Below are 15,811 nucleotides of genomic sequence, written 5' to 3'. Positions count from 1 at the left end.
CGTTAACCGACAGCATGCCCCCTTTGGTGGGCATGCTGGGGGCGTGGCTGGCCAGACGGAGGCGTTCCCATGGGAACGCCTACCGTCTGGGGCCGTCTGTGCTGATTTGAAAACCATTAGCACTTGATGACCCCCTTTCACCTGCATTGTTGTGATCTCTCAACAGTATACTGACTACATTACTATAACATAAAGGTTTAATATAATACAATACTGTACATGCATTTTCCATGTGCATCTAACTCTGAATAATACATTTTTTATTGTTTACTTTTCTTGTGCTCATAAGGAAGAAGTGGTGTTCAGGAAGCTGCTCCTGGAGATACAGCCTCTATCTACATCCAGAGGCTGGCCTTCTACCATCAGCTGGGCCAGGGCAGCTTTGGGAAGGTAAGTCATGTGACTGTGGCTACTAAACTCAACTCAGGCAACAACTGTGTGACTCAGAACTTGTAGTAGTGGAGCATCATGAACATGTGAGTTTACTCTGTATAAGTTTCCTCTGGTAAACCCCTGGAGGGTAGGTACAAGTGGAATTCTTTTATGTTGGGCATGGTGACATCATGTGCATCATTAGGCATCACCACAATGCAGTGGGGGAAGGACTTAATAACAGTATTGACCCTGAGTAAGCCTTCATATCAGGAGGTTAACCTACAATCCTGTGAGCCTGGGAAAATTTTGGAATCTCATTCCTTTAATGAAACTGGTAAGACAATATAACATTCACTTACCTATAAAGATATTGAGCTACATGGGTGTATGTAGAGGTATTATAATGTAAGTATAAATATCATTGTGTATGTCTCTATCTCCTGTAGGTCCTGCTGGCGGAGGACTCTCTGACTGGTCAGCGACTGGCAGTGAAGATCGTCCAAAAGAGAGATCTGCCGCTGGAGGACAGGGAGCAGGTGTTGGTGGAGCGCAGGGTGCTAGAGGTTGCGTCTGGTAGCGCCTTCCTCATTCATGGACATCTTGCCTTCCAGACCACGGTACAGTGTCTTTCTTATTAGACAAGGATCTTCATTTATTTTTACACATCTAATATAAATACAGGTTTCATCTCTTCTTGAAGTTGTTGCCATGTTCTCCTAAGAGAATGTATTATATGACTATTGTGTGTGTCCAATCAAACAGAACCACCTTTTCATGGGTCTGGAATATGCAAGTGGCGGGGACTTCCACCAGTTCCTGCAGAGGAAAGGCTGCTTAGACATCACCAGTGCAACGTAAGGACCTCAAATAGAATAGACATGTTCTAAAATGAATAGTAACAGTGTGTACAGAGATAGGGACAGTCAGGGCCATAACTAGGGTAGTGCGACCTGTGCCATTGCACAGGGTACCGTAGGGCAGGGGGCACTGTTTGGGCCTGTCAATTTTCCTGTTTATTATCATTTTCTCTTATAGCTTCCTCTTCTTTTATCCTCAGCATCTCCTGGCTGCCCCAGGAGTACCCCTATCTCTTCCCTGGCCCTTCCTCATGAAGCCATTGCTTTTTTTCAGGTGCACTATCTTATGTCCCTATTTAAAAAATGAAAGGGGATGGGCGTCAATGCTCACTCTGGCACAGGGCACCAAAAAGTCTAGTTACGGCTCTGGGGACAGTAGAAGGGTTATAAAGCTTTGGTAAATTTCCCTTAATATCTGCTACCCCTACAAATAATGAATACCAAAAATCCACCTTTACCTAATGTCCGCACCTCCATCCCATCCACCTAGGCCACCCTCTCCAGGGAACTCTCAGGGAGTATGACTCAAGGACTGGCAAATGTTCAATGTAATCTCTTTATTAAGAAATGTTTGACTAGGGTCTGATCACCTTAATTTGGTCTTATTGTCAGTGGCGGAACTCCCGGAGACAATGGAGTCATTGCCGCAGGGCACCGGCCCTGAAGGGGGCATCTGGCTCCATTGTCACCCAGCCATTCCGGGCACTGCTGAGGACGGAGGACCTCCATGAAGGAGGAGTGCCGCGGATCGACACTCCACCTCCATGACCCGCTGCGGCCGGAGTGCTCTTTGGTCGTGGACGTCACATAGGATGTGACCGCTGCAACCCGCCTGAGCACCCAATGCACACGTAAGGGGGGTTTCTGAGTAATAGGTATAGGGGGACGACTACTGGTGGCACTGTATAATGGGCACTACTGGGGGCACTGCATAGGAAGGGCTACTACTGGGGGCACTGTATAAATGGCACTGCATAGGGGGACCACTACTAGGGCACTGTATATGGGGCACTGTATAAGAGGAACTGCATAGTGTGGTGGTGGCAGCTGGGGCTGGCATAAGTGCTGGGGGGGGTGGTAAATTTTAATTTGGGGGGTGGGGGGGGCACCAACATTTATCTTGCCTCTGGGCACCTGGGATGAAGTTACTCCACTGCTTATTGTGGAATGCCCTCAGTGTGATACTGAGTGGGGATAGACTCATGTGAGCCCCATCAAGTCATAGAAAGTCTCACATGTTAATGTGCTAATCATGCTGGAGGCACAGCTGTGAGAATGTGTCAGTGATAATAACAGGGTGTCATGTGACAGGGGCAGGGTTATTACATGATGGGGGAAATGGGGGGAAGCAGAAAGTCACAGACTAAAGCTGGGTACACACTATATCATTCATTGTTTGATATACATTCCGTCGTGGATTGGACCCATACATCGTACAGATCGCACATTATCTATGGCAGCTCTGTTGTACGCGATTGTCTTTCATCACATTGTCCCATTGGCTGTTCTGCACAGCAGATGGCATGATGCAATAAATGACGCCATGCTGCTACATGTACAATGTAGCGATATATCGCACCATCGTACACCGGATAATGCTGTTCCATTGCTGGGTACACACATTGTATAGCGTGCACCCAGCTGAAGAGTTAGATGGTAGAATGAGCAGGATCCTCTATTAGCAGATTCCTGATAACAGGTTTTTTACCTATCTCTAATATTGATATGTTACATTTCCTTTCTTCTCTTTAAGTTTCTATGCAGCTGAGATCACATGTGGTGTACAATACCTGCACGCTAAGGGTATCATCCATCGGTAATTATACTAATAATACCATTTTCCTACACAATCAGGTCACAGTGATGTGCACCTTCTAACTATGGGCCTGATTCAGAGATGGACGCTAATGCGATCGCAGCTGCGATTTTGTATACAACACAGCTGCGAAAATATGCTAATGGTTCCAAAGATCACCTGAGCATAAGGACGCCCACTGCTGCCTTCTTACATGTGTATGACATCGCTTACCTGCGTAAATGTCAGTAACATCAACGCACATCGAGAGGCCTTCTCACCCTTGCGGTAGGTCTGACCAGCTGCAGATTCGGCAGCTCTTCTCACAGTGGGTTCTCATACTGCGTAGGAGATCGCAAGGGCTAATTAATGCACGCCCATATAGCGGCGTTCAAGCGATCAGACATGCCTGCGTTTTTCTGATTACCCCCCGTTACCACCCCCAAATGCTTACTACCTGTCACTTATTGTGCAAGTAGATCTTCTGTGCATCCATAATTGCTGCGCACATGCAGTGTGACTTATATGCATGTGCACTGATAAACAATCGCTCGATCTGCTTCCGTAATCGCCATTGCGTTTATCTCTGAATCAGGCCATAATTGAAATCATTGTTATCACTAGGTGGCGCTGTCCCAACAGGTCAGCTGTCTGAATAATGTGATGCCTGTAATACTACTGGTAATTCATGTATATGTTTCTCACTACATAAAATAGTTCACATTTTTTACAAATCTTTCTATTTAGAGACCTAAAACCGGAGAACATCCTGATGGCAGAGTCTGGTCATCTTAAAATTGCTGACTTCGGTCTAGCAATTGATAACATCTTTGGTGACCAGACTGCCACAGAATATGCTGGAACTCCTGGATATATTGCTCCAGAGGTGAGGTGTAATATATATATTATTACTGTTTTCTGAGCACATAATGTACTTATTGCATGTGTTTTATAGTTCTAAGAAAGTCTTCTAGGAGCTTGTAAATTTAATTCAACATTTCATAGATACAAAATGAGCACATACTGTATTTCTAGTAAACTTCATGTAGAGTTCAATATACAGGTCTAATAACGACAAATAAGTAATGTTAGTAACTTACATCAGTTGCACAATGTCAGCCTACTGTGGTATATACAGAATTTATGGTGACTGACAATGCAATATGTCATTTACTACACAAGTCAGGAAGACTGCATACTACTGTAGCTGAGCACCTTCTTCCCCTAACAGTAAATACTCAATGTAATAGTAGTGGAAGAAAATGACTATATAAATACACAAAGTATAATGGTCACTGTAATATACAGTAATATACAGTATTGCCAGCAGGGGTTGTTATTTACTCAGCATTATGTGATGGATGTTTTTGAAAACTCTTATTATGTGCTGAATAACCAGCTATTCTGACAATCACATTATCTACATTCGTATAAAACATAAATGCAGAATTGGTCACAAAATGGGCACAATTTTAACTTAAATAACATATAGACAATGGGCCTATTACTGCACATATGCTGAGCCGTACAGCCCTGTACCAGCAGCATGTGCTCCGGCTTATGCCTGGCATATCTCACATACACTTATTACATTCATAATAGAAAGAAAAGAAATGGGTATAAAACATACAAATAACATATTAAGGGCCTGATATAGAGGGGGAAGCAGCTGCGTCTTTTGTCAGGTGCCTGTCTATGACTTTATGCAAATACAGCTACAAAGTCTTTCCCTGGAGTACATCCTTGTGTATGAGCATATATAGGTGCTGTAATACTACTTGCTGCATCTGTAGTCACCTCCATCAGTTACACCATGGAAACTTACACCTGCCATATGGCATGTACAGATTATCAGAGTATGGCCTCCACACTGACTGACTGAGCATCCATGTACACAAACATGTCAGCCACACTCCCATAACACAGGCTTGCCTGCCCTCCCGATTTGGCCAGGAGCCTCCCGATTTTCGGGAGCCGCTCCCGGCCCCCCGGAAAGGCAGGCAAGCCTCCTGACATTCCCCAAACCCTCTCGACCTCCTCCCAGAATACACTAAAAATCCCCATAGCGGGGTGGCCTGTGACACGATTCGCACTGAATCGCGTCATCGAGGCCCTGACCCCTGCTTCCCAGTGCCAAAAATAACAGCATTGTGAAGAGGGGGCGGGGCCACGATGATGTGATCATGCAGCCCCGCCCCGCCTCCGCCTCCAAGGTGTCACAGATATTCGGACACCCCCCCGCTGTTAGCCGACAATCAGCTCCCTCCCGGAAGGAGTGAGCTGATTGTCGGCAAGTATGCCATAACATGCCCATAAGATGGACCGTATCCATGCATCTGTTTAGCCACCTCCCAGTCACCAGGAATGCCAATCACTTTTCCAAGACATTTATGATGACATGCGCCTCAATTACAACAGCACCTTTGTGTGTACACACTGTATGGGCACACGCAATAGCAAAAAATTGCTGAACTCAGTGAACGTTGGCATTGCATCCGATTCAGAATCAGGACCTATATATCGTTTAAGCATAAGTGGTGCATTCGCTATTATCCAGTGACAAGTGGGTCACTAGTGCTGGTGATGGCACTGCTTGTACCCCCTAGCTATGGCCCTGAGTGTTAGACTCACTCAAATCTGCATTGGTACATATGCGTACGCCCGCTGTTCTCGGCATGTGAATAGTGAATTAAGGGCCTGATTCAGAGCTGAACGCTCTGACCAGAGCGCTCGCTCTGAATCAGGGTCCTCCTCCATGAAAATGGAGCGGCCTCCTGGCCGCTCGTATAGCTGTGGGTGACCACCCACAGCATATGCGAGCGTCCAAAAAGATGGTCGCGATGGTCTTGACCATCGCGACCATCGGACTTGCGACGGAGACCCTGCGGTAAGGTCTCCCTGCCACAAGCCCTGGAGTGATTTTGGCTCTATCAGAGCCAAAATCACTCCCACTGACCCATGGGAACGCCTCCGTCTGGCCGGCATGCCCACCAAAGGCGGCATGCTGTCAATCAACATCGACAGCACGCCCCCTTTGGTGCGAAACCCGGAGCGATGGAAAGCCCGTCGCTCCCCGGGTCTCGCGCATGCACACAACGGAGCTCCCTCCGTCGTGCACATGCGCAGTGGGGAACATCGACCCGCTTGCGAGCGTACTGCCGCTCGCGAGCGGGTCTGAATGACCCCCTAAGGCAAGATTGGATGTGCATGCTGGCATAGTGCTTACTCTACATCAATCCCAAAGAGATTCAAAGGGTTGAATTCAATTATCCCTGAGGTCCACCTGAGGAAGTCACATCCGTAACTAAATTCTGCCCAAAGTGTTACCTCAGGGAACTGGCAGGAAGATAACAGCAAGATACTAATGCCAGTGAGACACAGACACATGGGATATAGTAAATAATCTAATGATAGAGTAACAATGTGCTATATTATCTCCTATGGTAGATGCTGGCGGAGAAGGAGTACAACGCTGGAGTGGATTGGTACTCATTTGGTATCATCATCAACCAAATGATTACCGGAACTTCTCGTTACCACCCCAGAGGGTTCCCCAAGGCAGGAGCTGTGGCTAAAGACATCATTAAGCAGGTAAATAAATAAGACTTGTGAATCCATATTATAGAATTCTGCTTAACAATACTTAAATCTTATTAGGCTTAGGTGTAACTAGGTAAGTGAAGGCCCCATAGCACTAGTTTGTAAGGGCCCCTATCTGCCCCTTACATGGATGACTACCAGTGGTTCCACAGAAACACTTTCTTGTCAGGATATTATAGCTACTTACCATTACCCTCTGGCCTTTGGGGCACATTATAACCCATGCAGGTATATAGTTACGTTGCCTGGCACCACAAACCTTATACACGCCATCTTATACCCACATACACACCTCAGAGAAACCTATATTTTGTTCTTTTTCATTCCAGCTCCTGTGTAAAAATCCTTCCAGGCGTTTGGGTGTCAACGGAAACATCCGCCAGCATCGTTTGTTCCAGCATACTGATTGGGTCTCGCTGGAAGCCCTTAGCATTCCACCACCACATGTCCCTGACCCAGTAAGTATAGGATAAAGCAGTTTTGCCCAATAAATGCATTAAATGACAATAAGGGTCATTTACAAATATGGAATGATAAAGGTCTCAAAAACAAACGTAATGTTGTGATGAGAGGACATGGCTTAGCCTATCCACATGGCGATCACTGTGGTATTACTTCCTTTATTTAGGTAATGAAAGAACTGCACCGCACATTGCACCCATATGTAATAAGAGATTTCGCAAATGTTGAGATGTTTAAAAGTGCTTTATGGAACTAACATACAATGTAAAAATATATGTTGAAATATATAATATGGTGGGATGATATACCAGCCGAGGTGAGACAGACAAACAACACTCAACATACAATGTCACAATAGATGTATATAGCGCTTTCTGTGAAAGGTTAATAGTCCTGGAAATCATTTGTACCCGTGACTGTGCGGCGGTATGGCAAGGTTGTAAGTGCTGCCCCGACCTTTCCCTATGTTCCTCGGTGCGGGGTTAGCCTGGTCCGGGCTGTTGCTGTTCAGTCAGCTATTCGTCTGCTCCGCTCACCGTTAGAGAAGTGTATGATGCGTCGGGACAGCTTCCTTCTGTGGTAGTCCTGCGACCGTCTGTAAGCCGGCCACCGCTTCCTCGTGGAGTTCAATTACCGCGCTCACTGCCTGGTGACGTCAATCGGGTTGTGGACACCAACGCGTTTCATCCTTTCGGACTTTGTCAAGTGAAGGGTTAATAGTCCTGATTTCCAGGACTATTAACCCTTCACAGAAAGCGCTATGTACATCTATTGTGACATTGTATGTTGAGTGTTGTTTATATTATATATTTCAACATATATTTTTACATTGTATGTTAGTTCCAACAGCGCTTCTTTTATCTGATGTAACTGCTAATTGGCCAGGTGTCTGACCATTTATAAGAAAGCTGCTAATGACAACCACATCCAGGAGCACATGATCATCTTTTAACCCAGCCAGGTGTACTTTATATGGAAAAGTGCCACCATAATAATACTGTATACATTATTGTCTGTGCAATTTACATGACTACTTATTAAACTTGCGCATAAAAATGTACTTATCTGCACAAATTTACTTTATTGTATAATTATTTTATATGGGTTACTTATTGCTCCAGTGCACCAGGTCTTTTCTCCTTAACATGTGCAGGGGCCTATTGCATGTGTGCAACTGGAAACATGGACGCTCACTTATTACAAAATAATAAGCCAATCATGTGACAGCAACTCAATAGCTAACAGCATACAGACATGGGCAAGAGGCTCAATTCTTGTTCAGACCAATCACCAGACTGGGAAGGAAATGTGATCAAAGTGATTTAGGCTGTGGATGATTTGAATATTTCAGAAACAGGTGATCTCCTGAGATTTTCACACACAACAGTCTCTAGGGTTTATAGAGAATGGTGCACAAAACAAAAACATGCAGTAAGTGGCTGTTCTGTGGGTAAAAATACATTATTAGTAAGAGAGAGGTTAGAGAAGAATGTCCAGACTGATACAAGCTGACAGAAAGGCACCAGTAACTGCAATAATAACAGTGGTATGGAGAAGGCCATCGCTAAATGCACAGCACACTGAACCCTGAAGTGGATGGGCTACAGCAGTGCAAGGCCACACCGGGTTCCACAGCTGGTTCCACAGCTGTCAGTTAAGATCAGGAACATGAGGCCATAGGTGGCACAGGCTCAGCAAAATGGGACAGTTAGAAATTGGAAAATGTCTGTTCTGAAGAATCTCGATTTCTGATTCATCATACAGGTGGTAGAGTCAGAATTTGTCAAAAATAACTTCAATACTTACTTACCCCTTATTCTCCTAGTGCGCTCTTACACACTAAGGGCCTGATTCAGAGCCGTTCGCTATTTGCGGTCGTTCGTTCAAAAACAAGGGGTGGCTATTCAAATGATCCGTTCGCAAATTGCAGTCTGTTCACACCTGAACGAGCGAGCAAAACATACGCTCGGTTATTTGTTAAAAACGCCCCCTGGCCGCTCGCACCATACGTCATGTCCGCAATTTATTAGATTAATCGAGTACATCGACCAGCGTATGAACTGCTCGCTATTCTTGTGGTTGGTTTTTGCTACCACAATCTTGCGAGCAGTTCTGGCTATAAAATAACCCAGTGACGTGGTCAATGACGCTGCTGTATCAATTATGCACACCCATAAAACGCCCGTTTTGACCTTTAAGCACGCCTGCGTTCGGATCTCCACTCCCCATTTTCAAACACCTTCCCCTGTTACCACCCACATACGCCTCATTCTGTCACTCAAAATAGCAGGCATTCGCTATATTGCGAGCACATGAATTTCGGCCGCACTGACTGGTTCGCGCATGCGTATAACAATCCGTACGCATGCGCAGATGTGCGAACATCGCTCGGAACGAGCGTATTGCCGCTAGCGAGTGGCTCTGAATGAGGGCCTAAATCTGTTGACATTCCTTTAGATATATTAAACAACATCATTTCAAAGATACATATCATTCCTGGCTTTCTGTAAATAGGAAATTACATGGTAATCCTCTTTACTCCCCGTATGTGCATCTATGGGGAAACCCAGTTTTCTCTCCCACTTTATCCAATTGTAACTATCTCCAATGGAAAGAAATGGGACTATCGATCACCTCTAAAGTATTTCACCCAGGAGGATAATTATTGACTTTTGATAAACTACAACAAATAAGTCAGCTATCTAAACACCATTTTTATATGTACCTCCAAACTAGGCACTATATATCTTCTCCATGCACAAAACCATTTGAAGAGAACAATCCGATACCACTCCTTTCACTTCTAAATTTGATCTCTACATTCCCTTATAAAATGAATTTGCTTTACGCACATCTGACAGATAATCAATTTGTCACTGCTTGGACATCGCTACTTAATACATGGAAAACAGATATTCCTGTCACAAGCCACCGAATGGTGTCTTCGGGACGAGGTGAATGCCGGGTGAATGTTCATTGAAACTCCTCCCATCTCCTGTCCGTCATGCTGGGATTTACCTTGATTGGTTCCTGTCTCTATTTCCTTCCTATGTGAACGCTGCTCCGATGTCGGTGATAGCGTTTACACGTGTTTCCGGCTGTGGTCAGTCTCATGTTGTTACCAGGCGAGTTCCTGATATCCAGTCTGCCCTGTTACCTGCCTGCTGTAGTTCCACCGAGGTGGCACAGTTCGCTTAACATCAGTTGTTTGCCGCTTGTGTCATCTAGGCGGCACAGCATGCACTCCCAGTCCCGAGTGCGTAAACCAGCGTCTGGCGGCTTGTGTCAACTTGGAGACGCAAGTCGCACTACTGCGTCCTCAGTGTGCAATCCAGCGCACCAACGCTTGTGTCATCCGGCGACATAGGCTGCACCTCTGCGTCCTCAGTGTGCAATCCAGCGCACCAACGCTTGTGTCAACCTGGTGACATAGGCCGCACATCTGCGTCCTCAGTGTGCAATCCAGTGCACCAACGATTGTGTCATATGGCGACATAGGCTGCACCTCTGCGTCCTCAGTGTGCAATCCAGCGCACCAACGATTGTGTCAACCCGGGGACATAGGCCGCACATCTGCATCATCAGTGTACAATCCAGTGCACCAATGCTTGCTCACGGCCCACAGGCCGCTACCAGCCAAGACATACCAGCCCTCAAGGCTGCTTCTCAGCCCAAAGGCTGCATCTTGCTCACAGCCCACAGGCCACTACCAGCAAGACATACCAGCCCTTAAGGCGTCTACATGGCCCAAAGGCTGCATCTTACTTACGTCTCACTAGCCGCAGCTAGTCAAGAGTCCAGCCCTCAAGGCTGCTTTATGGCCAAAGGCCGCATCAAATTCATGGCACATTCGCCACAACAAGCCAAGGTTCTAACCCTCAAGGTTGCTACACAGCTCAAAAGCCGCACCGTGGTTACCTCCTACAGGTCACAGTTTTACAAGAACTTCCGGACTAATCCTCTGATTCCTAACAATCCCTTCCTTAACCATATTACCTGAACTTCTCACTCATTTTGATTCCGCTCTTAAATATTTGCAATCAGCCTATCTGCAGGAAATTTATATCCATACAATTCATAGGGCTTACATTTTCCCAACACAACGACGGCACACAGACTCAGAATCAGGTATTTGCCCAAAATGCCAAATGACCAATGCTACATTCTTTCATTCTACATGGGGATGTAGAAAAGTGTAAAAATTCTGGTGTAAAGTGGTTCCATTTATAAGTTAACGCCTAACCCGTTGGCATGTATTTGTGGTAATTTAAATTATGGAATTTAGGCCCGGACAAAGCAACTAAGGTCCGTCTTCTGACTACTTTAGTAACTGTTGCTAAGAAAGTTATTCTTCTACATTGGACCAGTACCTGTTCTCCATCCCTTACTGTTAAACATAGAATGTTACAGATTCTCTATTATGATCGCCGATTGACCATACCTGATATTAATCAAGGAGTGGAAAAATGTGATCAGAAATGGGAACCCTTTATTAACACCTTAGATGTAGCGTCTCAAGACCGTATGATTAAACTCTTCAAACATACTGAATGGTATCTTCTTAGGCCTATTTCATCTTCTGTTTAGGCAGCTGAGAGTGGATCGTCCCCTTACTCCTATTTACCTGAACACATGCCTTTTGTACTTCTCTATTTGTGATTGCTGTGTTTCACATTTTAAGTCTGGTTTAAAGTAAGCTAAGGTCTCCTTCCCTTTTTCCTCCCTCTTGTATTTTTCCCTTATGTTCTCCAAACTCCCTCCCCATGTTGTTTTCTTCTTCTTTTTTTCCTTTCTCTAACTGTTTCCACAGTTTATCATTTTAGGAATAATGGATATATATTTTTTTTTCTGTATCTCTGCATCTGTGTACTATTTCCATATTCTGAGAGATTGCTTTTTTGTTTTACACATTGGACCAAAAATATACCGTTTTGCCATTTATCTCTCTGTAAAATAATGTGCAAGATAACTTCTCTTGTTGGTGTTTATCATTCCTCTATCATTATACTTCACTTTATAAAACAAAAAAACTTGTTTGAAAAAAAAAAAAAATAACTTCAATCCGTGGATTCATACTGACTTGTTAATGGTTCAGGCTGCTGGTGGTGTAGTGGTGTGGGGAAACTTTTATTGACAAACATTAGGCACCGTTAAATCAATTCAGTATCCTCTAAATGCCGAAGTTTAAATGAGTATTGTTACTGATGCTATAAATCCCTTTATGGCCACAGTCTATCCATATGACAATGAGATCTGTCTACCTCAATCGCTATCTCATCCACAGTCATCAGATCTCAATCCAATACAGTATCTTCTAGATGTGATACAATGTGAGATTCATAGCAAAACTGCAGCAACTGTGTGATTCTATCATGTGCACATAGGCCAGATTCTCTAAAGGAGTGTTTCTAGTTACTTGTGAATCCCTGCCACTACAAATTCATGCTGTTCTGTGGGCAAAAAGGGTCAGCGAGTACTAGAAAGCGTACCTAATAAAATAAAGATATCATTTATATCTGCTATTTACAGTGACGTGCGGTGAGGTCAATGACTGGGGAGGCACACATGAAGATGGGTCTGAGTGCTATGAGCCTGTCTCTAGTCACTGTAACTCTCCCCTCACTACACTGTGATTTAATGTCCATTGATTCTCCTACCTGCATCACTGTGTCTTCTCTTGCTGCTGCTGACTGAGCTCCATCTCTAAACACTGCAGTGCACTTCCTGGTCACATGACACATCCAAGGTGTCCATCAATGCTTAAGGCATGCCACCCACACAAAGGCATGCCTCTATTAGCTCTCTTTCTGTGCAGCTTACTGCCAGTGGTGTGACCCCACCCCTAGTTCTGCAAGCAGTGTCAAGCTACTGTACACAGAAGTGAGGCTGAGCTGTTGCTGCCTCATCTCTCATCTCCCTGCAGTCCCAGGAAGCACCACAAAGCTGGTCAGTGTTAACTATAAAAATTATTACAATAAACAAAGAGGAAGTTTTTAAGTTATAAATATATTTGTATTATATTAGTTGTAAATATTTGTATTATTCTAATCATTTTTATATCAAATCTCAGGAGTTTGACAGGGGAGGCTCTGTCTCTCCTGCGTACTCTGACTGCGTCTCTGTGGCTATTTATATTTAGGGGTGGTTCAGTAGCACATAATGCTAGCAGGACAGGTGTCTGGTAACTTTGGCGAAAGGTGTTCCCATTTAAGTTTGCTTGTCAGTATTTTTAGCCTTGATTCACATTAAACGCATCTCAGGGCTCAACTGCAACAGCTGGAAATGTTTTGCTATTAAAGTACAGCATTAGCACATGTTACATTAGTCTGTGGTATCAGAGGAGCCATAGATATATGGATCTATTCAGGTTTTAGTACATGGATGATCATTTGTTTCTTCTTCCTATAGCCCACCATAGAACACAGCTCCCAAAGGTTTAACATCCAGAAGATGGAAGCGGCAGAGGCTCGGAGAAAACCACCAAGAGCGCTGGACCAGGAGCTTTTCAGAGGGTTCTCCTATGTGGGCTCCAACTTGAGGACCTTCCCCTGAACACCCATTTTCCAACAGCAAGAAGCAAGATGGCCACCCAAACATAACACCAAGAAGATGGTTATAGAAAGAAGAGAGGGTTTTTGTATTTATATTTATCTTTTTTTGTACGTTTCTGTCTATGGCATATTTATAATTTAAGAGTATAATATATAACACATTTTATTTTCTTATCTTCTGAGGTACTCTGAGAATGTGCTCTACGGATGATGTCACCTCCCAGCAGAAACATAGTGAGACTTCTCGCTGGATGAAGAAGGTAACTACTAAGAGGGTGACCCATAAATCTAAGGGCTCATGTCTGTTGCTCAACAAATCAGTTAATTGATACTGATGATAACATTAAACTGTCTTTGACTCTTTACTCAGCTCCTTTGTGAATGTTTCCTAATTACTAGATTCAAACAAAGCCATGGTTATTCATAAGATCTCTGATTCATGGGTAGTTCCAGGCATTCATTAATGAAATTATTGAGACCTCCAACTACTCTTACCAGCACCATCCACCAATCAGTTCACTAATGTGTAAAGCTGGGTACACACTGGAGCGATGTTGGCCCGATTTGCCGTATTGTCAAGACAAATCCTCTACATCGCTCAGTGTGTAAGGGATGATTGCACGCTCCCTTGGTCACTTGCAACGGTTGCTAGGTGTGATGTGCTGCACATCAAATCTAGCAATATCGCTAGTGATCTGTAGTAAGTTAATGAAAGACGGAACAGTGATCGTTCAGTCGTTCATTAACTCATTCCAGTGTGTACGGGCAATCCCCATTTAAGGTAATTCGTTCCGATGTCGGAACGAATGGCAGTCGCTCAAGTGTATACCCAGCTTAAGATGCTGTCACACAATACACTTGGGGATGGGGAAGACTTTCCCAATTTGGATCTGCACCTGCTGGCTATGTGATAAAAGGTCATGCAGGACAGGGAAAATATTCTCTCACATACTGATTAAATTAAAAAGTGAACATTGATATCCTGTCCATCCCCTATTTATAATTTTTTTTTTTCATTATACAGCACTTCAGAGTCATGAAGAAGACAAGATGAAAATGTTGTTTATATCTTTAGCATTTTTATATTTTTGAAGTTAATTCAAATTATTACTAGTATTATTCTTAAAATGATTACTATTTTTACTGTTAAGGAGAGGGGTTAAGGAGAGATTAGGGGAGAAATGAGTTAGGGGGACCAGGGGAGTAGAAATAATTATTTGTTATATAGACTAATAACAATAATAATAACAATAATAATAATTATAATAAAAACATCAAAGGAGTGTGACTGGCCGGCTATTTGGGGATGGTGGAGGCCGGGTTTTAAATAAAACATGCTACTGTAAAATTAACAATTTGTGTTTTATTTATTTAAAAAAAGAATTGTCCGTAGATATCCGTGTTACTGTTGTTATTATTATTATTGCTATTATTTTTATTATGATTATTTGTATTACTATTATTATTCATAATATTACTATTGCTGTTCTTAATATTATTGCTACTTTACTGTTAAGGGGAGGGGTGAAAGGAGATTGAGTAGGGAAGAAATTAGTTAGGAGGAGCGAGGGCAATAGAGAGATTTACTTGTTAATTAAACTAATAATAACAACAATAATAATAGTTATAATAAAAACATCAAAGGAGTGTGTCTGGCCGGCTATTTGGGGATGGTGGAGGCCGGGTTTTAAATAAAACATGCTACTGTAAAACTAACAGTTTGGTTTTATTTATGAAAAAAATCAACAGTACATGTCTATGTTACTGTTGTTACTGGCATTATTACTATTATTATTATTATTATTATTATTACTGTTATCATTCATAGTATTACTATAATTGTTCTTAAAATTATTACTATTTTTATTGTTAAGGGGAGGGGTTAAGGGGAGATTGAATAGGGGAGAAATGAGTTAGGAGGGGCCAGGGGAGAAGAGAGATTTACTTGTTATTTCAGCTATTAATAATAATTATAATAATAAAATCATCACAGGAGTGTGACTGCCCGGCTATTTAGGGGTGGTGGAGGCCGGGTTTTAAATAAAACATGGTACTGTTAAACTAACAGTTTGTGTTTTATTTATTTAAAAAAATGGACAGTACATATCTATGTTACTGTTGTTATTGCCATTATTATTATTATTATGTATATTATTATTATTATTACTGTT

General features: G+C 43.2%; 1 protein-coding gene across 1 annotated transcript; it reads left to right on the top strand.

The window, feature by feature from the left end:
• The first annotated feature begins 917 nt into the window (after positions 1-917).
• LOC148521865 (protein kinase C delta type-like) lies at positions 918-13,641 on the top strand. The gene is made up of 7 exons (XM_088474471.1): positions 918-992; positions 1,138-1,229; positions 2,986-3,048; positions 3,775-3,913; positions 6,475-6,618; positions 6,957-7,085; positions 13,498-13,641. Exons 2-7 carry the CDS (start codon positions 1,150-1,152, stop codon positions 13,639-13,641), a joined length of 699 nt encoding a protein of 232 aa, XP_088330597.1. The 5' UTR covers positions 918-992; positions 1,138-1,149.
• Positions 13,642-15,811: the final 2,170 nt, after the last annotated feature.

This window comes from Taudactylus pleione, unplaced genomic scaffold (genome assembly GCF_031769625.1).
Source record: "Taudactylus pleione unplaced genomic scaffold, aTauple2 ptg000154l, whole genome shotgun sequence".
NCBI lineage: Eukaryota > Metazoa > Chordata > Amphibia > Anura > Myobatrachidae > Taudactylus > Taudactylus pleione.
Note: the sequence above shows the minus strand (reverse complement) of the source record. Positions and strands in the feature narration are given on the sequence as shown.

Coding starts and splice junctions, on each gene's coding strand:
- LOC148521865 (XM_088474471.1), top strand. CDS start 1,150: ATGGGTCTGGAATATGCAAGTGGCGGGGACTTCCACCAGTTCCTGCAG. Junction 1,230..2,985: donor TTAGACATCACCAGTGCAAC/GTAAGGACCTCA, acceptor CTTCTCTTTAAG/TTTCTATGCAGCTGAGATCA. Junction 6,619..6,956: donor CTAAAGACATCATTAAGCAG/GTAAATAAATAA, acceptor TTTTCATTCCAG/CTCCTGTGTAAAAATCCTTC.